Source organism: Motacilla alba, unplaced genomic scaffold (assembly GCF_015832195.1).
Source record: "Motacilla alba alba isolate MOTALB_02 unplaced genomic scaffold, Motacilla_alba_V1.0_pri HiC_scaffold_35, whole genome shotgun sequence".
Classification (NCBI taxonomy): Eukaryota; Metazoa; Chordata; class Aves; order Passeriformes; family Motacillidae; genus Motacilla; species Motacilla alba.
This window is the reverse complement of record NW_024037447.1, coordinates 136432-163792: the sequence shown is the minus strand read 5'-3', so window position 1 is coordinate 163792 and position 27361 is coordinate 136432. Positions and strand designations below refer to the sequence as shown.

The window sequence follows — 27361 nt, the reverse complement described above, 5'->3', positions numbered from 1 at the left end:
CCCCAGGGACAGGTGAGCCTCGAGCGCCACCAGCTCGAAGGGCGACAGGTCTACCTGCTGGGGACACGCCCACGGGCACCTGAGTGACACCTGAGTGACACCTGAGTGACACCGTGTGACACTGGATACACCTGAGTGACACCTGAGTGACACCTGAGTGACACCTGAGTGACACCTGTGACACACCTGAACCCGCCCCCAGGGACAGGTGAGTCTCCAGCGCCACCAGCTCGAAGGGCGACAGGTCCACCTGCTGGGGACACGCCCACGGACACCTGAGTGACACCTGAGTGACACCTGAGTGACACCTGAGTGACACCTGAGACACCTGAGTGACACCTGAGTGACACCTGAGACACCTGAGTGACACCTGAGACACCTGAGACACCTGAGAGACACCTGAGACACCTGAGTGACCAACAACACACCTGTACCCAGCCCAGTGACACCTGAGTGACACCTGAGTGACACCTGAGTGACACCGTGTGACGCTGGATACACCTGAGTGACACCTGAGTGACCAACAACACACCTGTACCCAGCCCAGTGACACCTGAGTGACACCTGAGTGACACCTGAGTGACACCGTGTGACACTGGATACACCTGAGTGACACCTGAGTGACACCTGAGTGACACCTGAGTGACACCTGTGACACACCTGAACCCGCCCCCAGGGACAGGTGAGTCTCCAGCGCCACCAGCTCGAAGGGCGACAGGTCCACCTGCTGGGGACACGCCCACGGACACCTGAGTGACACCTGAGTGACACCTGAGTGACACCTGAGTGACACCTGAGACACCTGAGTGACACCTGAGTGACACCTGAGACACCTGAGTGACACCTGAGACACCTGAGACACCTGAGAGACACCTGAGACACCTGAGTGACCAACAACACACCTGTACCCAGCCCAGTGACACCTGAGTGACACCTGAGTGACACCTGAGTGACACCGTGTGACGCTGGATACACCTGAGTGACACCTGAGTGACCAACAACACACCTGTACCCAGCCCAGTGACACCTGAGTGACACCTGAGTGACACCTGAGTGACACCGTGTGACGCTGGATACACCTGAGTGACACCTGAGTGACCAACAACACACCTGTGCCCAGCCCGCTGACACCTGAGTGACACCTGAGTGGCACCTGATACACCTGTGACACACCTGAGTGGCACCTGATGCAGCTGAGCTACCTTTGATACACCTGAGTGACACCTGAGTGACGCCAGAGTCGCACCTCTCCCCGGTGAGTCCCACCTGTATCCCACCCACATCCAGGTGTGCTTTACCTGTCCCAGCTGTGTCTCACCTGCCTCAGGTGTGTCTCACCTGGTATGGGGCGTGTCTCACCTGTCCCAGCTGTGTCTCACCTGTCCCAGCTGTGTCTCACCTGTCTCAGCTGTGTCTCACCTGTCCCAGCTGTGTCTCACCTGTCTCAGCTGTGTCTCACCTGTCTCAGCTGTGTCTCACCTGTCCCAGCTGTGTCTCACCTGTCCCAGCTGTGCCTCACCTGTCTCAGCTGTGTCTCACCTGTCCCAGCTGTGCCTCACCTGTCCCAGCTGTGCCTCACCTGTCCCAGCTGTGTCTCACCTGTCCCAGCTGTGCCTCACCTGTCCCAGCTGTGCCTCACCTGTCCCAGCTGTGTCTCACCTGTCCCAGCTGTGCCTCACCTGTCTCAGGTGTGTCTCACCTGGTATGGGGCGTGTCTCGCCTGCCCAGCTGTGTCTCACCTGTCTCAGGTGTGTCTCACCTGGTCAGGGGCGTGTCTCGCCTGCCCAGCTGTGTCTCACCTGCCTCAGGTGTGTCTCACCCACCTCAGGTGTGCGTCTCACCTGTCTAGGTGTGCTCAAATCACCTGTACCAGGTGTCTCTCACCTGTCCAGGTGTGTGCGTGTGCCACCTGTCACTGGTGTGTTCATCTCACCTGTCCCAGGTGGGCCTCGCCTGCCCGGACGTGTTTTACCTGTCTAAGGTGCGCCTCACCTGTCCAGGTATTGTGTTCTCACCTATCAGATGTGTCTCACCTGTGCAGCTGCATTTCACCTGTCTCAGCCGTGTCTCACCTGTCCAGGTGTGTTCATCTTACCTGCCCTACATGTCTCACCTGTCCAAGTATGTGTGTCTCACCTGTGGGGGGCGTGTCTCACCTGTGGGGGGCGTGTCTCACCTGTGGGGGGGCGTGTCTCACCTGGAAGGGGTGTGGCTCCAGCGTGTGCAGCACCAGCACGGGGGCGCCCAGGCTGAGCCCAGGTGTGTCTCACCTGTCTCAGGTGTGTCTCAGCTGTCCAGGTGTGTTCATCTCACCTGTCTCAAGTGCGTCTCACCTGTACAGGTGTGTGCATCTTACCTGCCCAGGTGTATCTCACCTGTCTCAGGTGTGTCTCACCTCTCTCAGGTGTGCTTCTTCTATCTCAGGTGTGTCTCACCTGTCGGGGGCGTGTCTCACCTGGAAGGGGCGTGGCTCCAGAGTGCGCAGCACCAGCGCGGGGGCGCCCAGGCTGAGGCCAGGTGTGTCTCACCTGCCCAGGTGTGTGTCTCACCTGTACCCCACCTGTTCCCAGGTGCGCCTCACCTGTCCAGGTGAGTCTCACCTGCATCCTAGCCATACCCAGGTGTTCCTCACCTGACGCAGAGGTGTGCGTCTCACCTGCCCAGCTGTGTTCTACCTGTCTCAGGTGCATTTCGCCTGTCTCAGGTGCGTGTGTCTCACCTGTTCAGGTGTCTCATCTGCCCAGCTGGGTTCTACCTGTCTCAGGTGTGTTTCGCCTGTCTCAGCTGGATCTCACCTGTCCAGGCATGCCTCACCTGTTCAGGTGTGTTCTACATGTCTCACATGTGTCTCACCTGTGGGGGGTGTGTCTCACCTGTCAGGGGCGTGTCTCACCTGGAAGGGGTGTGGCTCCAGGGCGCGCAGCACCAGCGCGGGGGCGCCCGGGCTGAGCCCAGGTGTGTCTCACCTGCCCAGGTGTGTGTGTGTGTCTCACCTGTGGGGGGTGTGTCTCACCTGTCTCATGTGTCTCACCTGTCGGGGCGTGTCTCACCTGGAAGGGGTGCGGCTCCAGGGCGCGCAGCACCAGCGCGGGCGCGCGCAGGCTCAGCCCAGGTGTGTCTCACCTGCCCAGGTGTGTGCGTGTGTCTCACCTGTCTCATGTGTCTCACCTGTCTCAGCTGTGTCTCACCTGTCCAGGTGTGTGTCTTTGTCTCACCTGGAAGGGGTGTGGCTCCAGGGCGCGCAGCACCAGCGCCGGGGCGCGCAGGCTCAGCCCAGGTGTGTCTCACCTGCCCAGGTGTGTGTGTCTCACCTGTCCAGGTGTGTGTCTTTGTCTCACCTGGAAGGGGTGTGGCTCCAGGGCGCACAGCACCAGCGCCGGGGCGCGCAGGCTCAGCCCAGGTGTGTCTCACCTGCCCAGGTGTGTGTGTCTCACCTGTCCCAGGTGTGTGTCTCACCTGGAAGGGGTGTGACTCCAGGGCGCGCAGCACCAGCGCGGGCGCGCGCAGACTCAGCCCAGGTGTGTCTCACCTGCCCAGGTGTGTGTGTCTCACCTGCCCAGGTGTGTGTGTCTGTGTCTCACCTGTCCAGGTGTGTGTGTCTCACCTGTCGGGGGCGTGTCTCACCTGGAAGGGGTGTGGCTCCAGGGCGCGCAGCACCAGCGCGGGCGCGCGCAGGCTCAGCCCAGGTGTGTCTCACCTGCCCAGGTGTGTGTGTCTCACCTGCCCAGGTGTGTGTGTCTCACCTGTCAAGGGCGTGTCTCACCTGTCGGGGGCGTGTCTCACCTGGAAGGGGTGCGGCTCCAGGGCGCGCAGCACCAGCGCGGGGGCGCGCAGGCTCAGCCCAGGTGTGTCTCACCTGCCCAGGTGTGTGTGTCTCACCTGTCCCAGGGGCGTGTCTCACCTGGAAGGGGTGCGGCTCCAGGGCGCGCAGCACCAGCGCGGGCGCGCGCAGGCTCAGCCCAGGTGTGTGTGTCTCACCTGCCCCAGGTGTGTGTGTGTGTCTCACCTGTCTGGGGCATGTCTCACCTGTCTCATGTGTCTCACCTGTCGGGGGCGTGTCTCACCTGGAAGGGGTGTGGCTCCAGGGCGCGCAGCACCAGCGCGGGGGCGCCCAGGCCGAGCCCAGGTGTGTCTCACCTGTGCCAGGTGTGTGTGTGTGTCTCACCTGTGCAGGGGCGTGTCTCACCTGTGGGGGGCGTGTCTCACCTGGAAGGGGTGTGGCTCCAGGGCGCGCAGCACCAGCGCGCGGGCGCCCAGGCCGAGCCCAGGTGTGTCTCACCTGCCCAGGTGTGTGTGTGTGTGTCTCACCTGTCTCATGTGTCTCACCTGTCAGGGGCGTGTCTCACCTGTCGGGGGCGTGTCTCACCTGGAAGGGGTGTGTCTGTGTCTCACCTGGAAGGGGTGTGGCTCCAGGGCGCACAGCACCAGCGCGGGTGCGCGCAGGCTCAGCCCAGGTGTGTCTCACCTGCCCAGGTGTGTGTGTCTCACCTGCCCAGGTGTGTGTGTCTCACCTGTCAGGGGCGTGTCTCACCTGTCAAGGGCGTGTCTCACCTGTCGGGGGCGTGTCTCACCTGGAAGGGGTGTGGCTCCAGGGCGCACAGCACCAGCGCGGGCGCGCGCAGGCTCAGCCCAGGTGTGTCTCACCTGCCCAGGTGTGTGTGTCTCACCTGTCCCAGGTGTGTGCGTCTCACCTGCCCAGGTGTGTGTGTCTCACCTGCCCAGGTGTGTGTCTGTGTCTCACCTGGAAGGGGTGTGGCTCCAGGGCGCGCAGCACCAGCGCGGGGGCGCCCGGGCTGAGCCCAGGTGTGTCTCACCTGCCCAGGTGTGTGTCTGTGTCTCACCTGGAAGGGGTGCGGCTCCAGGGCGCGCAGCACCAGCGCGGGCGTGCGCAGACTCAGCCCAGGTGTGTCTCACCTGCCCAGGTGTGTGTGTCTCACCTGCCCAGGTGTGTGTGCGTGTCTCACCTGCCCAGGTGTGTGTGTCTCACCTGTCCCAGGTGTGTGTCTCACCTGGAAGGGGTGTGGCTCCAGGGCGCGCAGCACCAGCGCGGGCGCGCGCAGGCTCAGCCCAGGTGTGTCTCACCTGCCCAGGTGTGTGTGTCTCACCTGTCCCAGGTGTGTGTCTCACCTGGAAGGGGTGTGGCTCCAGGGCGCGCAGCACCAGCGCGGGCGCGCGCAGGCTCAGCCCAGGTGTGACGAGCGGCGAGGTGACGGGGCGCGGCTCGAACAGGTCGGGGTGGTTGCACACCTTGCGCAGCTGCATCAGCACGTTGATGACGCTCATGAAGTGCCCGCTGGCCAGCGTGGCCTTGGTGCTGCGGAGACACACCTGGCGTCACCTGGGGCACCTGGGGACACCTGGGGACAGCTGGGAGCACCTGGGGCACACCTGAGATCCCCTGGGGCACACCTGGGGACACCTGGGGACACCTGAGATCACCTGGGGCACACCTGGGGGCACCTGGGGGCACCTGGGAGCACCTGGGGGCACCTGAGACCACCTGGGGACACCTGAGATCACCTGAGATCACCTGGGGACACCTGAGATCACCTGGGGCACCTGGGGACACCTGAGATCACCTGGGGACACCTGAGATCACCTGGGGCACCTGGGGACACCTGAGATCACCTGGGGGCACCTGAGACCACCTGGGGACACCTGGAGACACCTGGGAGCACCTGGGGACATCTGAGAGCACCTGGGGGGCACCTGAGACCACCTGGGGCACCGGGACACACCTGAGCTCACCCGAGATCGCCTGGGGCACACCTGAGCTCACCTGGGCACCTGGGGACACCTGAGCTCCCTTGGAGCACACCAGGGCACACCTGGAGACACCTGGGCGCACCTGAGTTCACCTGGAGACACCTGGGCACACCTGAGCTCACCTGGGGCACACCTGAGACTACCTGGGGACACCTGGGACACGTGCTCACCTGGGGACATCTAGAGACACCTGGGGACACCTGAGCTCCCCTGGGGCACTTGGGAGCACCTGGGGCACACCTGAGATCACCTGGGAACACGTGCTCACTTGGGGCACACCTGAGATCACCTGGGGACACCTAGGGACATGCGCTCACCTGGCACACCTGGGGACACCTGGGACACCTGAGCTCACCTGGGGGCAGCTGGGGACACCTGGGACACCCGGGGACACCTGGGGACATGCGCTCACCTGGGGCACACCTGGGGCACTTGGGGACACACGCTCACCTGGGGCACCTGGGGGCATCTGGGGACACCTGGGAGCACCTGAGATCACCCAAGAACATCTCAGGATTACTTGGGGGCACCTGGGGACACCTGAGATCACCTAAGATCATCTGGGGGTCACCTGAGATCATCTGAGAGTTACCTGAGATCACCTGGGGGTCACCTGGGGTTACCCGGGGGTCACCTGAGAGATTCGAAAGGGGAAACTTTGGGGTCCGAGGTGGCCTTGGTGCCGCGGGGAGGGGACACGGGGTCACCTGGGGACACCTGGGGTCACCTGGGGGCACCTGGAGTCACCTGGGCACACCTGGACAGGTAAACTCAGGCTGGATTTGGGCACAATTCGATGAAACTCGGGCAGAATTCAAGGGGAATTTTGGGAATTTGGGGCTCCCAGGTGTGCCCAGGTGTGCCCAGGTGTGCCCAGGTGTGCCCAGGTGTGCGGCCTCACCTGGCCTGGCCCATGACGTCATCACAAACCTTAAACAGGTGAATTTAGGGCGGATTTGGGCACAACTGGATGAAATTTGGGCAGAATTCAATGGGAATTTAAGGAATTTGGGGCTCCCAGGTGTGCCCAGGTGTGCCCCCTCACCTGGCCTGGCCCATGAAATCATCAGAAACCTCAAACCGGTGAAATTGGGGCAGAATTCAGGGAAAATTTGACCAAATTTGGGCAGAATTCGAGGGGAATTTCGGGAATTTGGGGCTCCAGGTGTGCCCAGGTGTACCCAGGTGTGTTTCCTCACCTGAGTTCACCCATGACGTCGTCACAAACCTCAAACAGGTGAATGTGAGGTAGATTTGGACACAATTTGATAAAATTTGGGTAGAATTTCACGGGGATTTCGGGAATTTGGGGCTCCCAGGTGTGCCCAGGTGTGCCCAGGTGTGCCCAGGTGTGCCCCCTCACCTGGCCTGGCCCATGACATCATCACAAACCTCAAACAAGTGAATTTGGGCAGAATTTGGGCACAACTTGGGCACAATTGGATGAAATTTGGACAGAATTCCACGGGAATTTCGGGAATTCGGGGCTCCCAGGTGCGCCCAGGTGTGCCCAGGTGTGTCCCCTCACCTGGCCTGGCCCATGACATCATCACAAACCTCAAACAGGTGAATTGGGGCAGAATTTGGGCACAATTTCACCAAACTTGGGCACAATTTGATCAAATTTGGGCAGAATTCGACGGGAATTTCGGGAATTCGAGGCTCCTAGGTGTGCCCAGGTGTGCCCAGGTGCGCGGGCTCACCTGGCCTGACCCATGACATCATCAGAAACCTTGAACACGTGAATTTGGGCACAATTTGATGAAATTTGGGCAGAATTCCACGGGTATTTTTGGAATTCAGGGCTCCCAGGTGTGCCCAGGTGTGCCCAGGTGTGTCTCCTCACCTGGCCTGGCCCACGATGTCATCAGAAACCTCAAACAGGTGAATTTGAGATGGATTTGGACACATTTTGATGAAACTCGGGCAGAATCTGACAGGAGTTTCAAGAATTTGAGGTCCCCAGGGGTTCCCAGGTGTGCCCAGGTGTGCCCAGGTGTGCCCCCTCACCTGACCTCACCAATGACATCATCAGAAACCTCAGACAGGTGAATTTAGGGTGGATTTGGCACAATTTGATAAAATTTGGGTAGAATTTCACAGGGATTTCAAGAATTTGGGGCTCCCAGGTGTGCCCAGGTGTGTCCCCTCACCTGGTCTGGCCCATGACGTCATCACAAACCTCAAACAGATGAATTTGGCCAAAATTTGGGCACAATTTGATGAAATTTGGGCAGAATTCGACGGGAATTTCGGGAAATTGAGGCTCCCAGGTGTGCCCAGGTGTGCCCAGGTGCGTGGCCTCACGTGGCCTGACCCACGACATCATCAAAAACCTTAAACAGGTGAATTTGGGCAGAATTGGGGCACAATTTGATGAAATTTGGGCAGAATTCGATGGGAATTTCGGGAATTCGGGGCTCCCAGGTGTGCCCAGGTGTGCCCAGGTGCGCGGCCTCACCTGGCTTGGCCCATGACGCCATCAGAAACCTTAAACAGGTGAATTGGGGCACAATTTGGGCACAATTTCACCAAATTTGGGCAGAATTCGACGGGAATTTCAGGAATCTTGGGCTCCCAGGTGCGCCCAGGTGTGCCCACGTGTGTCACCTCACCTGGCCTGGCCCATGACATCATCAGAAACCTCAAACAGGTGAATTGGGGCAGAATTTGGGCACAATTTCACCAAACTTGGGCACAATTTGACCAAATTTGGGCAGAATTCGACGGGAATTTCGGGCATTCGAGGCTCTCAGGTGCGCCCAGGTGCGCCCAGGTGCGCGGGCTCACCTGGCCTGACCCATGACATCATCAGAAACCTTAAACAGGTGAATTTGGGCAGAATTTGGGCACAATTTCACCAAACTTGGGCACAATTTGATCAAATTTGGGCAGAATTCGACGGGAATTTCAGGAATCTTGGGCTCCCAGGTGCGCCCAGGTGCGCGCAGGTGCGCGGGCTCACCTGGCCTGGCCCATGAAGTCGTCGTAGAGGAAGCGCTGGCGCTTGGACAGCCGGCAGCGCAGCACGTGCTCGTACTTCTTGGGCATCTGCTTCTCCACGTCCACCTTGAGCCGACGCAGCAGGAACGGCCGCAGCACCTGCGGGACGGGGGGGGGGACACACCTGCTCAGGTGCGGCACAGGCGCGCCCAGGCGGGCCCAGGTGTGCCCAGGTGTGCCCACGTGTGACCACGTGTGACCACATGTACCTAGGTGTGGCCCAGGTGTGTCCCAGGTGTGCCCAGGTGTACCCCAGGTGGGCGCAGGTGTGCCCCAAGGTGCCCCAGGTGTGCCCAGGTGTGTCCCAGGTGCCCCAGGTGTGTCCCAGGTGAGCCCAGATAGGCACAGGTATGCCCCAAGCTGTCCCAGGTGTGCCCCAAACGTCCCCAAGTGTGTCCCAGGTATCCCCAGGTGTGTCTGGGTGTGTCCAGGTGTGTCCCAAGGTGTACCAGGTGTGCCCAGGTGGGCCCAGGTGTGCCTAGGTGTGTCCCAAATGTCCCCAAGTGTGTCCCAGGTGGCCCAGGTGTGCCCCAGATGTACCACAGGTGGGCACAGGTGTACCCCAAGATGTCCCAAACGTCCCCAGCTGGGTCCAGGTGTGTCCCAGGTGCACCCAGATGTGTTGTAGGTGAACCCCAGGTGTGTCCCAGGTGTGTCCCAAGTGTGCCCCAAAGTGTCCCAGGTGAGCCCCAAATGTCCCCTAGTGTGTCCCAGGTATCCCCAGGTGTGCCCCAGGTGTGTCCCCAGTGTGTCCCAGGTGTGCCCAGGTGTGCCCAGGTGTGTCCCAAATGTCCCCAAGTGTGTCCCAGGTGTGTCCAGGTGTGTCCCAGATGTACCTATATGTGTCCCAAGTATGTCCCAGGTATACCCAGGCGTGTCCCAGGTGTGCCCAGGTGTGGCCCGGGTGTGGCCCAGGTGTGGCCCAGGTCTGTTCCAGGCGTGCCCAGGTGGGCACAGGTGCTGCCCAAGTGTGCCCCAGGTGTGCCCAGGTGTGGCCCAAGTGTGTCCAAGGTGTGCCCAGGTGTGCCAAGGTGTGTCCCAGGTATGCCCAGGTGTGTGTGCCTGTCCTCAGGTGTGCCCAGGTGTGTGTGCCTGACCCCAGGTGTGCCCAGGTGTGCCCAGGTGTGCCCAGGTGTGACCCAGTGTGACCCAGGTGTGTGGGCCTGCCCCCAGGCGTGCCCAGGTGTGCCCTGAGCTTCTCCAGGTGCTCAAACCCACCTGAGATGCCGCCACAGGTGCGCCAGGTAACCAAAAACCACCAAAAAAACCCCAATTTTCACCCAATTTTCACCCAATTTTCTCCCAAAATTCCACCAAATTTCTACCCAGGTGCGCCCAGGTGTGCCCAGGTGTGCGCAGGTGCGTTACCTTGTGCAGGCGCTTGACCAGGCTCTCGTTGTACTCCTGGCTGCCCTCGATCATGGCCACCAGGTGTGACCAGGTGTGCCCAGGTGTGTGTGCCTGCCCTCAGGTGTGCCCAGGTGTGCCCAGGTGTGCCCTGAGCTTCTCCAGGTGCTCAAACTCACCTGAGATGCCGCCACAGGTGCGCCAGGTAACCAAAAACCACCAAAAAACCCCAAATTTCACCCGATTTTCACCCAGATTTCTCCCAAATTTTACCCAAATTCCACCGAATTTTCACCCAGGTGTGCCCAGGCGTGACCAGGTGTCACCTGAGCTCCTCCAGGTGCTCAAACCCACCTGAGATGCCGCCACAGGTGTAACTAGTAACCAAAACCCACCAAAAAACCCCAAATTTCACCCAATTTTCAACCAAGTATCACCTGATTTTCACCCAAATTTCACCCGATTTTCACCCCATTTTCACCCAAATTCCACCGAATTTTCTCCCAGGTGTGCGCAGGTGCATTACCTTGTGCAGGCGCTTGACCAGGCTCTCGTTGTACTCCTGGCTGCCCTCGATCATGGCCACCAGATGTGCCCAGGTGTGACCCAGTGTGACCCAGGTGTGTGTGCCTGCCCTCAGGTGTGCCCAGGTGTGCCCAGGTGTGCCCAGGTGTGTGTACCTGCCCCCAGGTGTGCCCAGGTGTGTGTGCCTGCCCCCAGGTGTGCCCAGGTGTGCCCTGAGCTTCTCCAGGTGCCCAAACCCACCTGAGATGCCGCCACAGGTGCGCCAGATGACCAGAAACCACCAAAAAAACCCCAAATTTCACCCGATTTTCACCCAAATTCCACCGAATTTCCACCCAGGTGTGCCCAGGTGTGACCAGGTGTCACCTGAGCTCCTCCAGGTGCTCAAACCCACCTGAGATGCCACCACAGGTGTTCCTAGTGACCAAAAACCACCAAAAAACCCCAATTTTCACCCAATTTTCACCCAATTTTCTCCCAAAATTCACCCAAATTTCTACCCAGGTGCGCCCAGGTGTGCCCAGGTGTGCGCAGGTGCGTTACCTTGTGCAGGCGCTTGACCAGGCTCTCGTTGTACTCCTGGCTGCCCTCGATCATGGCCACCAGATGTGCCCAGGTGTGACCCAGTGTGACCCAGGTGTGTGTGCCTGCCCTCAGGTGTGCCCAGGTGTGCCCAGGTGTGCCCAGGTGTGTGTGCCTGCCCCCAGGTGTGCCCAGGTGTGTGTGCCTGCCCCCAGGTGTGCCCAGGTGTGCCCTGAGCTTCTCCAGGTGCCCAAACCCACCTGAGATGCCGCCACAGGTGTAACTAGTGACCAAAAACCACCAAAAAACCCCCAAATTTCACCCCATTTTCACCCAAATTTCTCCCAAATTTTACCCGAATTCCACCAAATTTTTACCCAGGTGTGCCCAGGCGTGACCAGGTGCCACCTGAGCTCCTCCAGGTGCTCAAACCTACCTGAGATGCCACCACAGGTGTAACTAGTGACCAAAAACCACCAAAAGCCCCCAAATTTCACCCGATTTTCACCCAAGTATCACCCGATTTTCACCCAAATTTCACACGATTTTTACCCAGGTGTGCCCAGGTGTGCCCAGGTGTCACCTGAGCTCCTCCAGGTGCTCAAACCCACCTGAGATGCCACCACAGGTGTTCCTAGTGACCAAAAACCACCAAAAAACCCCAACTTTCACCCGATTTTCACCCAAATTCCACCGAATTTCCACCCAGGTGTGCCCAGGTGTGCCCAGGTGTGCCCAGGTGCGTTACCTTGTGCAGGCGCTTGACCAGGCTCTCGTTGTACTCCTGGCTGCCCTCGATCATGCCGGTGAGCGGGTTGTGGAACCACTCGCGGAACTCGCGGTGCGACTGGAAGACGCTGGGCATGAGGAAGTGCATCAGCGACCAGAGCTCCATCAGCGAGTTCTGCAGCGGCGTGCCCGTCAGCAGCAGCCGCCGCTGGCTGCAGGTGAGACAGTTGAGACACAGGTGAGACACAGGTAAGACACAGGGGAGACACAGGTGAGACAGGTGAGACACAGGTGAGACACAGGTGAGACACAGGTGAGACACAGGTGACACAGGTGAGGACCAGCAGGGCTCCATCAGCGAGTTCTGCAGCGGCGTGCCCGTCAGCAGCAGCCGCCGCTAGCTGCAGGTGAGACAGGTGAGACACAGGTGAGACACAGGTGAGACAGGTGAGACACAGGTGAGACACAGGTGAGACAGGTGAGACACAGGTGAGACACAGGTGAGACACAGGTGAGACAGGTGAGACACAGGTGAGACAGGTGAGACACAGGTGAGACACAGGTGAGACACAGGTGAGACAAAGGTGAGACACAGGTGGGACACAGGTGAGACACAGGTGAGGAGCAGCAGGGCTCCATCAGCGAGTTCTGCAGCGGCGTGCCCGTCAGCAGCAGCCGCCGCTGGCTGCAGGTGAGACAGGTGAGACACAGGTGAGACACAGGTGAGACACAGGTGAGACAGGTGAGACAGGTGAGACACAGGTGAGACACAGGTGAGACACAGGTGAGACAGGTGAGACACAGGTGAGACACAGGTGAGACACAGGTGACACAGGTGAGACACAGGTGAGACACAGGTGAGACACAGGTGAGGAGCAGCAGGGCTCCATCAGCGAGTTCTGCAGCGGCGTGCCCGTCAGCAGCAGCCGCCGCTGGCTGCAGGTGAGACAGGTGAGACACAGGTGAGACAGGTGAGACACAGGTGAGACAGGTGAGACAGGTGAGACACAGGTGAGACAGGTGAGACACAGGTGAGACAGGTGAGACACAGGTGAGACACAGGTGACACAGGTGAGACACAGGTGAGACACAGGTGAGACACAGGTGACACAGGTGAGGAGCAGCAGGGCTCCATCAGCGAGTTCTGCAGCGGCGTGCCCGTCAGCAGCAGCCGCCGCTGGCTGCAGGTGAGACAGGTGAGACACAGGTGAGACAGGTGAGACACAGGTGAGGCAGGTGAGACACAGGGGAGACACAGGTGAGACACAGGTGAGACACAGGTGAGGAGCAGCAGGGCTCCATCAGCGAGTTCTGCAGCGGCGTGCCCGTCAGCAGCAGCCGCCGCTGGCTGCAGGTGAGACAGGTGAGACACAGGTGAGACACAGGTGAGACACAGGTGAGACACAGGTGAGACAAGTGAGACACAGGTGAGACACAGGTGAGACAGGTGAGACAGGTGAGACACAGGTGAGACACAGGTGAGACACAGGTGAGAGACAGGTGAGACAAGTGAGACACAGGTGAGACACAGGTGAGACACAGGTGAGACACAGGTGAGACACAGGGGAGACACAGGGGAGACAGGTGAGACACAGGTGAGACACAGGGGAGACACAGGTGAGACAAGTGAGACACAGGTGAGACACAGGTGAGACAGGTGAGACAGGTGAGACACAGGTGAGACACAGGTGAGACACAGGTGAGACACAGGTGAGACACAGGGGAGACACAGGGGAGACAGGTGAGACACAGGTGAGACACAGGTGAGACAGGTGAGACACAGGTGAGATACAGGTGAGACACAGGTGAGGAGCAGCAGGGCTCCATCAGCGAGTTCTGCAGCGGCGTGCCCGTCAGCAGCAGCCGCCGCTGGCTGCAGGTGAGACAGGTGAGACACAGGTGAGACAGGTGAGACAGGTGAGACACAGGTGACACAGGTGAGACACAGGTGAGACACAGGTGAGACAGGTGGGACACAGGTGAGACAGGTGAGACACAGGTGGGACACAGGGGAGACAGGTGAGACACAGGTGAGACAGGTGAGACACAGGTGAGACACAGGTGAGACACAGGTGAGACACAGGTGAGGAGCAGCAGGGCTCCATCAGCGAGTTCTGCAGCGGCGTGCCCGTCAGCAGCAGCCGCCGCTGGCTGCAGGTGAGACAGGTGAGACACAGGTGAGACAGGTGAGACACAGGTGAGACACAGGTGAGACAGGTGAGACACAGGTGAAACACAGGTGAGGCACAGGTGAGACAGGTGAGACACAGGTGAGACACAGGTGAGGCACAGGTGAGACAGGTGAGACACAGGTGAGAGGTGAGACACAGGTGAGACAGGTGAGAAAGGTGAGACACAGGTGAGACACAGGTGAGACACAGGTGAGACACAGGTGAGACACAGGTGAGAGACAAGGGAGACACAGGGGAGACACAGGTGACACAGGTGAGACACAGGTGAGACACAGGTGACACAGGTGAGGAGCAGCAGGGCTCCATCAGCGAGTTCTGCAGTGGCGTGCCCGTCAGCAGCAGCCGCCGCTGGCTGCAGGTGAGACAGGTGAGACACAGGTGAGACACAGGTGAGACACAGGTGAGACACAGGTGAGACAGGTGAGACAGGTGAGACACAGGTGAGACACAGGTGAGACACAGGTGAGACAGGTGAGACACAGGTGAGACACAGGTGAGACACAGGTGGGACACAGGTGAGACACAGGTGAGATACAGGTGAGACACAGGGGAGACACAGGTGGGACACAGGTGAAACACAGGTGGGACAGGTGAGACAAGTGAGAAAGGTGAGACACAGGTGAGACACAGGTGAGACAGGTGAGACACAGGTGAGACACAGGTGAGACACAGGTGAGACAGGTGAGACAGGTATTGACAAGTACAGAAGAGAATAAACACAGACAGCCATGGACAGGTGAGGGAACACCTAGCTCAGGTGTATCCCGATTAACTTAGGTGTGTCCAGGTGTAATCCAGGTGTGCCCAGGGGTACCCAGCTGTATCCCAGGTGTGTCCAGGTGTATCCCACATGTGTCCAGGTGTGCCCAGGTAACTCAGGTGAGCTTAGTACCTAACTCAGGTGTATCCCAGCTAACTCAGGTGTGCCCAGCTCTATCCCAGTTCTGCCCAGGTGTATCCTAGGCATGCCCAGGTGTGCCCAGGTATGGTCAGGTGTATCCCAGGTGTGTCCAGGTGTATCCTAAGCATACCCAGGTTTGCCCAGGTGTGCTCACCTGTACCTCAGGCATGCCCAGGTGTATCCTAGGCATGTCCAGGTGTGCCCCGCTGTAACCCAGCTGTACCCCAGGCATGCCCAGGTGTGCCCAGGTGTGCTCAGGTGTATCCCAGGTGTGCCCAGATGTATCCTAGGCATGCCCAGGTGAGCCAGGTGTGCCCAGGTGTGCTCAGTTGTATCCCAGCTGTGCCCAGGTGTATCCCAGGTGTATCCCAGCTGTGCCCAGGTGTGTTTAGCTGTACCCCACGCATGCCCAGGCATGCCCAGGTGTGGTCAGCTGTACCCCAGGCATGCCCTGGTGTATCTCAGGTGTGCCCAGGTGCCCTCAGCTGTGCCCAGCTGTGCCCAGGTGCCCCCAGGTGTATCCCAGCTGTACCCCAGGTGTGCCCAGGTGTACCCCAGGCATGCCCTGGTGTATCTCAGGTGTGCCCAGGTGCCCCCAGCTGTGCCCAGGTGCTCCCAGGTGCTCCCAGGTGTGCCCAGGTGTGCCCAGGTATATCTCAGATGTGCCCAGGTGTGTCTCAGGTGTGCCCAGGTGCTCCCAGGTGTATCTCAGGTGTGCCCAGGTGTGCCCAGGCGTACCCAGGTGTATCTCAGGTGTGCCCAGGTGTGTCTCAGGTGTGCCCAGCTGTATCTCAGGTGTGCCCAGCTGTATCCCAGCTGTGCCCAGGCATGCCCAGGTGTGCCCAGGTGCCCGCAGCTGTGCCCAGGTGCTCCCAGGTGCTCCCAGGTGTGCCCAGGTGTGCCCAGGTATATCTCAGGTGTGCCCAGGTGTGTCTCAGGTGTGCCCAGGTGCTCCCAGGTGCTCCCAGGTGTGCCCAGGTGTGCCCAGGTATATCTCAGGTGTGCCCAGGTGTGTCTCAGGTGTGCCCAGCTGTATCTCAGGTGTGCCCAGGCATGCCCAGGTGTGCCCAGGTGCCCCCAGCTGTGCCCAGGTGCTTCCAGGTGTGCCGAGGTGTATCTCAGCTGTGCCCAGGTGTGCCCAGGTGCGCGGCTCACCTGTTGAAGTTGAGCAGGGACTGCCAGCGCTGGGATTTGAAGTTCTTGATGTTCTGCGCCTCGTCCAGGATCAGGTACTTCCAGTTCTTGCGCCGGAACGCCTGGTGGTCCTGCAGCACCAGCTTGTACGAGGTGATGCACACGTGGAACGCGTTGGGCTTGGTCCAGCCCTGGCAGGTGAGGCAGGTGAGACACAGGTGAGACAGGTGAGGCCAAAATCCCCACCAAAATCCAACGAAAAACCCCAGAAAACGTGCCTAAAACAGGCCAGGTGTGCCCAGGTGTGTCCCCAGGTGTGTCCCAGGTGTGCCCCAGGTATATCCCAGGTGTGCCCCCAGGTGTGTCCCAGGTGTGCCCCACCAGCTTGTAGGAGGTGATGCACACGTGGAACGCGTTGGGCTTGGTCCAGCCCTGGCAGGTGAGGCAGGTGAGACACAGGTGAGACAGGTGAGGCCAAAATCCCCACCAAAAAACACCAAAAAACCCCCAAAAATGTGCCTAAAACAGCCCAGGTGTGTCCCCAGGTGTGCAGCACCAGCTTGTAGGAGGTGATGCACACGTGGAACGCGTTGGGCTTGGTCCAGCCCTGGCAGGTGAGGCAGGTGAGACACAGGTGAGACAGGTGAGGCCAAAATCCCCACCAAAATCCACCAAATAACCCCAAAAAAGTGCCTAAAACAGGCCAGGTGTGCCCCAGGTGTGTAGGAGGTGATGCACACGTGGAACGCGTTGGGCTTGGTCCAGCCCTGGCAGGTGACACAGGTAACACAGGTGAGACAGGTGAAACAAAAATCCCCACAAAAAAAACACCAAAAAACCCCAGAAAACGTGCCTAAAACAGGTCAGGTGTGTCCCCAGGTGTGTAGGAGGTGATGCACACGTGGAACGCGTTGGGCTTGGTCCAGCCCTGGCAGGTGGCACAGGTGACACAGGTGAGACAGGTGAGACAGGTGAGGCCAAAACCCCCACAAAAAAACACCAAAAAACCCCAAAAAAGTGCCTAAAACAGCCCAGGTGTGCCCCAGGTATGCCCAGGTGTGCCCCAGGTGTGTCCCAGGTGTGTCCCAGGTGTGCAGCACCAGCTTGTAGGAGGTGATGCACACGTGGAACGCGTTGGGCTTGGTCCGGCCCTGGCAGGTGACACAGGTGAGACACAGGTGAGACAGGTGAGGCGAAAATCCCCACCAAAATCCACCAAATAACCCCAAAAAATGTGCCTAAAACAGGCCAGGTGTGCCAAGGTGTGCCCCAGCTGTGCCCAGGTGTGCCCAGGTGTGCCCCAGGTGTGCCCCAGGTGTGCCCCCAGGTGTGTCCCGGGTGTGCCCAGGTGTGCCCCAGGTGTGCTCAGGTGTGTCCCAGATGTGCCCAGGTGTGTCTCAGGTGTGCCCCAGGTGTGCAGCACCAGCTTGTAGGAGGTGATGCACACGTGGAACGCGTTGGGCTTGGTCCAGCCCTGGCAGGTGACACAGGTGAGACACAGGTGAGACAGGTGAGGCGAAAATCCCCACCAAAATCCACCAAATAACCCCAAAAAAGTGCCTAAAACAGCCCAGGTGTGCCCCAGGTGTGTAGGAGGTGATGCACACGTGGAACGCGTTGGGCTTGGTCCAGCCCTGGCAGGTGACACAGGTGAGACACAGGTGACACAGGTGAGACAGGTGAGGCCAAAATCCCCACCAAAATCCACCAAGAAACCTCCAAAAAATGTGCCTAAAACAGCCCAGGTGTGCCCCAGGTGTGCTGCCAGGTGTGTCCCCAGTTGTGCCCCAGGTATATCCCAGGTGTGCCCAGGTGTGTCTCAGGTATATCCCAGGTGTGCCCAGGTGTGTCTCAGGTGTATCCCAGGTGTGCCCAGGTGTGTCCCAGGTGTGCCCCCAGGTGTGCCCCAGGTGTGTCCCAGGTGTGCAGCACCAGCTTGTAGGAGGTGATGCACACGTGGAACGCGTTGGGCTTGGTCCAGCCCTGGCAGGTGACACAGGTGAGACAGGTGAGACAGGTGAGACAGGTGACATAGGTGACACAGGTGACACAGCTGAGGCCAAAACCCCAACAAAAAAACACCAAAAAAACTCTAAAAAATGTGCCTAAAACAGCCCAGGTGTGTCCCCAGCTAGGTCTCAGGTATGTCCCAGGTGTACCCCAGATGTGCCCCAGGTGTGTCCCCAGGTGTGCCCCAGGTGTGTCCCCAGGTGTGTGCTCAGGTGTACCCCCAGGTGTACCCAAGTGCCCCCAGGTGTGCCCAGCTGCCCTCAGGTGTGCCCCAGGTGTGCGCCCAGGTGTGCCCAGATGCGCCCAGATGCATGCTCAGGTGCGCCCAGGTGTGCAGCTCAGGTGCCCCCAGGTGCGCCCAGGTGCCCCCAGGTGTGTCCCCAGCTGTGCCCAGGTGTACCCCCAGGTGTGCCCAGGTGCCCACAGGTGCCGTCAGGTGCGCCCAGGTGCCCCCAGGTGTGTCCCCAGCTGTGCCCAGGTGCCCACAGGTGCCGTCAGGTGCACCCAGGTGCGCCCAGGTGCGTGCTCAGGTGCCCCCAGGTGTGTGCTCAGGTGTGCCCGGGTGTGTCCCCAGGTGCTCCCAGGTGTGTGCCCAGATGCTCCCAGGTGCCCCCAGGTGTGTCCCCAGCTGTGTGCCCAGGTGCTCACAGATGCCCTCAGGTGGCCCAAGGTGCGTGCCCAGGTGTGCCCAGGTGCCCTCAGATGTGCCCAGGTGCCCTCAGGTGCCCTCAGGTGCCCCAAGGTGCGTGCCCAGGTGTGCCCAGGTGTGCCCAGGTGCCCTCAGGTGCCCCAAGGTGCACGTTCAGGTGCCCCCAGGTGTGTGCCCAGGTGCGCTCACCTGTCTCTTGAGGCGCCGCTCCTTCTGCGCGCCGTAGTAGGTGAGGATCTTGAAGCTGGGGCACCAGCGCTTGAGCTCCATCTCCCAGTTGAGCATCACCGAGGTGGGCACGATGATCAGGTGCGGGCCCCAGCTACCTGCGCAGGTCAGGGACAGGTGAGGCACCCCGAAACCAGGCTCAGGTGAGCCCCGGGGATCCCCAAACCCGGCCAGGTGCGACTCAGAACCCCCCGAAGGGGCTCAGGTGAGCTGTGGAGCCTTTATCAACGTCCTCAGGTGAGTCCCAGGTGAGGCCCCAGCTACCTGTGCACAGGTGAGACACCCGAAACCAGGCTCAGGTGAGTCCTGGGGACTCCCACACCTGCCCAGGTGTGACTCAGGATCTCCTAAAAGGGCTCAAGTGAGGCCCCAGCTACCTGTGCACAGGTGAGACACCCCGAAACCAGGCTCAGGTGAGCCCCGGGGAGCCCCAAACCCGGCCAGGTGCGACTCGAACCCCCCTGAAGTGGCTCAGGTGAGCTGTGGAGCCTTTATCAACGTCCTCAGGTGAGTCCCAGGTGAGACCCCAGCTACCTGGGCACAGGTGAGACACCCCAAACCAGGCTCAGGTGAGTCCCGGGAACCCCCAAACCCGGTCAGGTGCGACTCAGAACCCCGCTGAAGGGGCTCAGGTGAGCTGTGGAGCCTTTATCAACGTCCTCAGGTGAGTCCCAGGTGAGACCCCAGCTACCTGGGCACAGGTGAGACACCCCAAACCAGGCTCAGGTGAGCCCCGGGGAGCCCCAAACCCGGCCAGGTGTGACTCAGAACCCCCTGAAGGGGCTCAGGTGAGCTGTGGAGCCTTTATCAACGTCCTCAGGTGAGTCCAAGGTGAGGCCCCAGCTACATGGGCACAGGTGAGACACCCGAAACCAGGCTCAGGTGAGTCCTGGGGACCCCCACACCTGATCAGGTGTGACTCAAACCCCGCTAATGCAGCTCAGGTGAGTCCCAGGTGAGGCCCCAACTACCTGTGCACAGGTGAGACACCTGAAACCAGGCTCAGGTGAGTCCTGGGGAGCCCCACACCTGCCCAGGTGTGACTCAGGATCTCCTAAAGGGGCTCAGGTGAGTCCCAGCTACCTGTGCACAGGTGAGGGACAGGTGAGACACCTGGAAAAAGGCTCAGGTGAGCCCCAGGTGAGTCCCAGGTGAGGCCCCAGCTACCTGTGCACAGGTGAGACACCCCAAACCAGGCTCAGGTGAGTTCTGGGGACTCCCACACCTGCCCAGGTGTGACTCAGGATCTCCTGAAAGGGCTCAGGTGAGGCCCCAGCTACCTGTGCACAGGTGAGACACCTGAAACCAGGCTCAGGTGAGTCCTGGGGAGCCCCACACCTGCTCAGGTGGGACTCAAGCACCCCTGAAAGGACTCAGGTGAGCCGCGGAGCCTTTATCAACGTCCTCAGGTGAGTCCCAGGTGAGACCCCAGCTACCTGGGCACAGGTGAGACACCCCAAACCAGGCTCAGGTGAGTCCCGGGAACCCCCAAACCCGGTCAGGTGCGACTCAGAACCCCCCTGAAGGGGCTCAGGTGAGCTTTGGAGCCGTTATGAACGTCCTCAGGTGAGGCCCCAGCTACCTGCGCACAGGTGAGACACCCCAAACCAGGCTCAGGTGAGTCCCGGGAACTCCCAAACCCGGCCAGGTGCGAATCAAACCCCCCTGAAGGGGCTCAGGTGAGCTGTGGAGCCTTTATCAACGTCCTCAGGTGAGTCCAAGGTGAGACCCCAGCTACATGGGCACAGGTGAGACACCCGAAACCAGGCTCAGGTGAGTCCTGGGGACCCCCACACCTGATCAGGTGTGACTCAAACCCCGCTAATGCAGCTCAGGTGAGTCCCAGGTGAGGCCCCAACTACCTGTGCACAGGTGAGACACACCAAACCAGGCTCAGGTGAGTCCTGGGGACCCCCACACCTGATCAGGTGTGACTCAAACTCCGCTAATGCAGCTCAGGTGAGTCCCAGGTGAGGCCCCAGCTACCTGTGCACAGCTGAGACACCCCAAACCAGGCTCAGGTAAGTCCTGGGGACCCCCACACCTGCCCAGGTGGGACTCAGGATCTCCTAAAAGGGCTCAGGTGAGGCCCCAGCTACCTGTGCACAGGTGAGGGACAGGTGAGACAGCCGGGAAAAGGCTCAGGTGAGCCCTGGAACCCCAAACCCGCTCAGGTGCGCCTCGCAGGTGTCATAGACAAGCTCAGGTGAGACCAAAATGTGCCCCCAAAAAATAGCCCAGGTGTACCCAGGTGTGCCCAGGTGTGTCTCAGGTGTGCCCAGGTGTATCTCAGGTGTATTCCACGTATCTCAGGTGTAACCAGATGTACCTCAGGTGTACCCAGGTGTATCCCATGTATCCCGGGTGTACCCAGGTGTATCCCAGGTGTATCCCAGGTGTGTCTCAGGTGTGTCCCCCAGGTGCGTTACCTTTCTCGCAGGCCAGGTGAGCCAGCAGGGAGATGGTCTGGATGGTCTTGCCCAGCCCCACCCAGGTGTGTCCCATGTATCTCAGGTGTACCCAAGTGTGCCCAGGTGTGCCCAGGTGCGCCCAGGTGTGTTACCTTTCTCGCAGGCCAGGTGTGCCAGCAGGGAGATGGTCTGGATGGTCTTGCCCAGCCCCAGCCAGGTGTGCCCAGGTGTGTGCAGTGACTCTCAGGTGTGTGCAGTGACTCTCAGGTGTGTGCAGTGACTCTCAGGTGTGCCGCCCAGGTGCGTTACCTTTCTCGCAGGCCAGGTGCGCCAGCAGGGAGATGGTCTGGATGGTCTTGCCCAGCCCCAGCCAGGTGTGTGCAGGTGTATCCCATGTATCCCAGGTGTGCCCAGGTGTGCCCCCCAGGTGCGTTACCTTTCTCGCAGGCCAGGTGTGCCAGCAGGGAGATGGTCTGGATGGTCTTGCCCAGCCCCAGCCAGGTGTGTCCCATGTATCCCAGGTGTATCCCATGTATCCCAGGTGTGCCCAGGTGTGCCCAGGTGTGCCCCCCAGGTGCGTTACCTTTCTCGCAGGCCAGGTGCGCCAGCAGGGAGATGGTCTGGATGGTCTTGCCCAGCCCCACCCACGTGTATCCCATGTATCTCAGGTGTACCCAGGTGTGCCCAGGTGTGCCCAGGTGTGCCCAGGTGTATCCCAGGTGTATCCCAGGTGTGTCCCATGTATCCCAGGTGTACCCAGGTGTACCCAGGTGTACCCAGGTGTACCCAGGTGTGCCCAGGTGTGCCCCCCAGGTGCGTTACCTTTCTCGCAGGCCAGGTGCGCCAGCAGGGAGATGGTCTGGATGGTCTTGCCCAGCCCCAGCCAGGTGTGTGCAGGTGTATCCCGTGTATCCCAGGTGTATCCCATGTATCCCAGGTGTGCCCAGGTGCGTTACCTTTCTCGCAGGCCAGGTGCGCCAGCAGGGAGATGGTCTGGATGGTCTTGCCCAGCCCCATCTCGTCGGCCAGGATCCCGTTCAGCTTCTTCTCGTACATGGTCACCAGCCAGTCCAGCCCGATGTGCTGGTACTCGCGCAGCGTGCCGCGCAGCAGGTGCGGGATCGGCGTCTTCACCTGCCCAGGTGAGGCACAGGTGAGACACAGGTGTGTCACAGGTACCCCCAAGTGTGTCACAAGTGTGTCACAGGTACCCCAGGTGTGTCCAGGTGTGTCACAAGTGCCCCAGGTGTGTCACAGGTACCCCAGCTGTGGCACAGGTACCCCCAGGTATGTCCAGGTGTGTCACAAGTACCCGCATGTGTGTCCAGGTGTGCCACAGGTACCCCTGGTGTGGCACAGATCTGTCACAGGTACCCCAGGTGTGTCACAGGTGTGTCACAAGTGCCCCAGGTGTGTCACAGGTACCCCAGGTGTACCACAGGTGTGTCACAGGTACCCCAGGTGTGTCACAGGTGTTTCACAAGTACCCCAGGTGTGTCCAGGTGTGTCACAAGTGCCCCAGGTGTGTCACAGGTACCCCAGGTGTATCCCAGGTGTATCCCAGGTGTATCCCAGGTGTATCGCAGGTGTGCCCAGGTGTATCCCAGGTGTGCCCAGGTGTGTCACAGGTGTATCCCAGGTGTCCCCAGGTGTGCCCAGGTGTGCCCAGGTGTATCCCAGGTGTGCCCAGGTGTGCCCAGGTGTTTCTCAGGTGTCCCCAGGTACCCCCAGGTGTATCCCAGGTGTGCCCAGGTGTGCCCAGGTGTATCCCAGGTGTGCCCAGGTGTGCCCAGGTGTTTCTCAGGTGTCCCCAGGTACCCCCAGGTGTATCCCAGGTGTATCCCAGGTGTGCCCAGGTGTGCCCAGGTGCATCTCAGGTGTGCCCAGGTGTATCCCAGGTGTATCCCAGGTGTATCCCAGGTGCCCCCAGGTGTATCCAGGTGTATCTCAGGTGTATCCCAGGTGTGCCCAGGTGTGTGCCAGGTGTGCTCACCTGCGTGGTGGCCAGCGTGTACCCCTTGGGCTGCAGGCTCTGTGTGTGTGCACAGGTGTGCCCAGGTGTGCCCAGGTGTGCCCAGGTGTGCCCAGGTGTATCCCAGGTGTGCTCACCTGCGTGGTGGCCAGCGTGTACCCCTTGGGCTGCAGGCTCTGTGTGTGTGCCCAGGTGTCCCCAGGTGTGCCCAGGTGCCCCCAGGTGTCCCCAGGTGTATCCCAGGTGTGCCCAGGTGTGCCCAGGTGTATCCCAGGTGTGCCCAGGTGTGCCCAGGTGTGCCAGGTGTGCTCACCTGCGTGGTGGCCAGCGTGTACCCCTTGGGCTGCAGGCTCTGGGTGTGTGCCCAGGTGTGCCGAGGTGTATCCCAGGTGTATCCCAGGTGTCCCCAGGTGTGCCCAGGTGTGCCCAGGTGTGCCCAGGTGTGCTCACCTGCGTGGTGGCCAGCGTGTACCCCTTGGGCTGCAGGCTCTGTGTGTGTGCCCAGGTGTATCCCAGGTGTGCCCAGGTGTGCCCAGGTGTATCCCAGGTGTGCCCAGGTGTGCCCAGGTGTGCCAGGTGTGCTCACCTGCGTGGTGGCCAGCGTGTACCCCTTGGGCTGCAGGCTCTGGGTGTGTGCCCAGGTGTGCCGAGGTGTATCCCAGGTGTGCCCAGGTGTGCCCAGGTGTGCCCAGGTGTGCCCAGGTGTATCCCAGGTGTGTCCCAGGTGTGCCCAGATGTATCCCAGGTGTATCCCAGGTGTGCCCAGGTGTATCCCAGGTGTGCCCAGGTGTATCCCAGGTGTGCTCACCTGCGTGGTGGCCAGCGTGTACCCCTTGGGCTGCAGGCTCTGGGTGTGTGCCCAGGTGTGCCCAGGTGTGTCCAGGTGTGCCCAGGTGTGCCCAGGTGTGCCCAGGTGTATCCCAGGTGTGTCCCAGGTGTGCCCAGATGTATCCCAGGTGTATCCCAGGTGTATCCCAGGTGTGCCCAGGTGTGCCCAGGTGTATCCCAGGTGTGCTCACCTGCGTGGTGGCCAGCGTGTACCCCTTGGGCTGCAGGCTCTCCGCCGCCGCCGCGATGTCGCTGATCTCCTTCTTGGGGGCGGGGCCGCCGGTGGGCGCGGCCGGGGCGGGGCTCACCTGGGCGGGGGCGGGCGGGGCCGCTCCCCCGCCCTCGCCGGGCTCACCTGGCGCCCCTCCCCCGCCCTCCTGCCCCTCCCCCTCCTCCTCCTCGTCCTCGTCGTCGGCTTCGTCGTCGTCGTCGTCCTCCTCCTCCTCCTCGTCCTCGTCCTCCTCGTCCTCGCTGTCGCCGCCAGGTGAGTCTGGGGGGGAGGGGACAGGTGAGATCGGGGCGGGGCGCGCCTGGGCGGGGGAGGGGCGCACCTGGGGGGGGGGGTTGGAGCACACTTGGACAGGTGTGGGATAGCTGGGTGGGGGTTGGAGCACACCTGGGCGGGGTTGGAGCACACCTGGGGGGGTTGGAGCACACCTGGGGGGGGTTGGAGCATACCTGGGGGGGGTTGGAGCACACCTGGGGGGGGTTGGAGCACACCTGGACAGGTGTGGGATACATGGGTGGGGGTTAGAGCACACCTGGGGGGGTTGGAGCACACCTGGGGGGGTTGGAGCACACCTGGGGGGGTTGGAGCACACCTGGGGGGGGTTGGAGCACACCTGGGGGGGTTGGAGCACACCTGGGGGGGTTAGAGCACACCTGGGGGGGGTTGGAGCACACCTGGGGGGGTTAGAGCACACCTGGGGGGGTTGGAGCACACCTGGGGGGGTTGGAGCACACCTGCGGGGGTTGGGGCACACCTGGGGGGGTTGGAGCACACCTGGGTGGGGTTGGAGCACACCTGGACAAGTGTGGGATACCTGGGTGGCACTAGAACACACCTGGGTGGGTGTGGGGTGCACCTGGGTGGGGTTAGAGCACACCTGGGCAGGTGTGGGATACCTGGGTGGGGTTGGAGCACACCTGGACAGGTGTGGGATACCTGGGTGGGGTTGGAGCACACCTGGCCAGGTGTGGGATACCTGGGTGGGGTTGGAGCACACCTGGCCAGGTGTGGGATACCTAGGTGGGGTTAGAGCACACCTGGGCAGGTGTGGGATACCTGGGTGGGGTTAGAGCACACCTGGGGGGGTTGGAGCACACCTGAACAGGTGTGGGATACCTGGGTGGGGGTTGGAGCACACCTGGGGGGGTTGGAGCACACCTGGACAGGTGTGGGATACCTGGGGGGGTTAGAGCACACCTGGGTGGGGTTGGAGCACACCTGGGTGGGGTTGGAGCACACCTGGGTGGGGTTAGAGCACACCTGGGCAGGTGTGGGATACCTGGGTGGGGTCCATATCGCACCTGGGCAGGGTCAGACACACCTGGGCAGGGTCAGGCCCACCTGGGCAGGGTCAGGCCCACCTGGGCAGGGTCAGACACACCTGGGCAGGGTCAGGCCCACCTGGGCAGGGTCAGGCCCACCTGGGCAGGTGCGGGCGCTCACCTGAGCGGGTGCTGCTGGCGCCGGGGGCGGAGTCGCAGTCGGAGTCGGCGAAGGCGCCGCGGTAGCGCTGCAGGAGCTCCTCCATGGGCAGCGCACCTGCAACACACCTGGGTCACACCTGGGCACACCTGGGGGCACCTGGGCACACCTGGGGGCAGCTGGGTCACACCTGGGGGCACCTGGGGCACACCTGGGCACAGCTGGGGGCACCTGGGGCACACCTGGGGGCACCTGGGATACACCTGGGGGCACCTGGGGACACCTGGGATACACCTGAGCACACCTGGGGGCACCTGGGACACACCTGGGGAGACCTGGGGGCATCTGGGATAGACCTGAGCTACCTGGGGCACACCTGGGCACACCTGGGGCACACTTGGGGGCACCTGGGGCACACCTGGGGGCACCTGGGGGCACCTGGGATACACCTGGGGGCACCTGGGGACACCTGGGCACACCTGGGGGCATCTGGGATACACCTGAGCTACCTGGGGCACACCTGAGCACACCTGGGGGCATCTGGGGGCACCTGGGATACACCTGGGGGCACCTGGGGACAGCTGGGGGCACCTGGGGCACACCTAAGCACACCTGGGGGCATCTGGGATACACCTGAGCTACCTGGGGCACACCTGGGACACACCTGGGGACACCTAAACACACGTGGGACACACCTGGGGACACCTGGGACACACCTGGGGACACCTGAGCTACCTGGGGCACACCTGAGCACACCTGGGGGCACCTGGGGGCACCTGGGGCACACCTGGGCACACCTGAGCACACCTGGGGGCACCTGGGCACAGCTGGGGACACACCTGGGTCACACCTGGGGGACACCTGAGCACACCTGGGCACTCCTGGGGACACCTGGGCACAGCTGGGTCACACCGGGGACACACCTGGGGACACCTGAGCTACCTGGGGACACACCTGGGACACACCTGGCCACACCTGGGGGACACCTGGGGCACACCTGGATGTCCCAGGTAGTTTTCGGTGGCTCCCAGGTGAATCCAGGTGGGTCCAGGGCAGTTTTGGGGCGATTTTGGGGCACTTTCGGGTGATTTTGGGGCAACGTTGGGAGATTTGGGGGGATTTTTAAGGGTTTTTTTTTTTTAATTTTTCTGTGTTTTCCTGTGTTTTGGGTTAATTTTGGGGTGATTTTGGGGCGGTTTTGGGTCACTCCCCCTCCTTACCACCTCATCCAGCTCCTGCTGGGGATTTTGGGGCAATTTCGGGAGATTTTGGGATATTTTGAGTCAATTTTGGGGCATTTCAGGGCAGTTTTGGGGTTGATTTTGAGCCAATTTTGGGTATTTTTATGGGGTTTTTTGTATTTTTTTGTATTTTGGGGTAATTTGGGGCGGTTTTGGGTCCCTCACCCTCCCTGGCAGCTCATCCAGCTCCTGCTGGGGATTTTGGGGCAATTTGAGGATGATTTTGGGATATTTTGGGATCATTTTGGGTGA

At 61.0% G+C, this 27361-nt stretch overlaps 1 protein-coding gene across 1 annotated transcript in view; it reads right to left on the bottom strand.

The window, feature by feature from the left end:
- LOC119696678 (helicase SRCAP-like) overlaps positions 1–27309 on the bottom strand; it is a 33751-nt gene extending 6442 nt beyond the window's left edge. Inside the window, exons 1-10 of the mRNA XM_038126478.1 lie at positions 27275–27309; positions 25890–25985; positions 24409–24707; positions 22374–22551; positions 18968–19104; positions 16141–16310; positions 11912–12104; positions 8732–8868; positions 5128–5314; positions 661–724 (exon numbers count right to left, since the gene is read on the bottom strand). Of these exons, the coding sequence (XP_037982406.1) occupies positions 661–724; positions 5128–5314; positions 8732–8868; positions 11912–12104; positions 16141–16310; positions 18968–19104; positions 22374–22551; positions 24409–24707; positions 25890–25974 (1450 nt within the window). The 5' untranslated portion in view covers positions 25975–25985; positions 27275–27309. The remainder of the gene's footprint in view (positions 1–660; positions 725–5127; positions 5315–8731; positions 8869–11911; positions 12105–16140; positions 16311–18967; positions 19105–22373; positions 22552–24408; positions 24708–25889; positions 25986–27274) is intronic.
- Between the last annotated feature and the right edge of the window lie 52 nt (positions 27310–27361).